Source organism: Corvus brachyrhynchos, unplaced genomic scaffold (genome assembly GCF_000691975.1).
Source record: "Corvus brachyrhynchos isolate BGI_N302 unplaced genomic scaffold, ASM69197v1 scaffold47, whole genome shotgun sequence".
In the NCBI taxonomy this organism is placed as follows: domain Eukaryota; kingdom Metazoa; phylum Chordata; class Aves; order Passeriformes; family Corvidae; genus Corvus; species Corvus brachyrhynchos.
This window is the reverse complement of record NW_008239292.1, coordinates 1,472,762-1,473,140: the sequence shown is the minus strand read 5'-3', so window position 1 is coordinate 1,473,140 and position 379 is coordinate 1,472,762. Positions and strand designations below refer to the sequence as shown.

The following is a 379-nucleotide window of genomic DNA, read 5'->3' as shown; positions in this document are numbered from 1 at the left end:
CCCGCGGGCGGGCCCAGCTGGCCACGGCCCGGGAGCTGCTGGCCCAGCTCTGCTCCCGCAGCGTCCAGCACCTCTGCATGATCCTCGCTTCGCCCAGGTGCCCGAAAGTGCCCCAAAAAAGCTCCCAACAGACACTAAAATAGTCCTAGAACACTCCCTAAACAGCCCCTAAAATAGCCCCTAAAATAGCCCTAAAGCAGCCCCTAAACAGCCCCAAAATAGGCCCTAAAATAGCCCCAAAACAGCCCCAGGGGATGGAGAGGGGTCAGCGCTGGGGAGTGGCCGTGGGGATTGGGGGAGAGGGTCTGGAGGGGGAGGTGTCCCTGTGTGGGGATGACCCCTGGCTGTGTCGGGGGGGGTGGGGGGGGCCTGGGCGGCG

General features: G+C 64.1%; 1 protein-coding gene across 1 annotated transcript in view; it reads left to right on the top strand.

Annotated features, from left to right (window-relative positions):
• Positions 1-172, top strand: part of CDK5RAP3 (CDK5 regulatory subunit associated protein 3) — a 3,345-nt gene extending 3,173 nt beyond the window's left edge. The window contains exon 10 of the mRNA XM_017740508.1: positions 98-172. Coding sequence (XP_017595997.1) covers positions 98-172 — 75 coding nt within the window. The remainder of the gene's footprint in view (positions 1-97) is intronic.
• Positions 173-379: the final 207 nt, after the last annotated feature.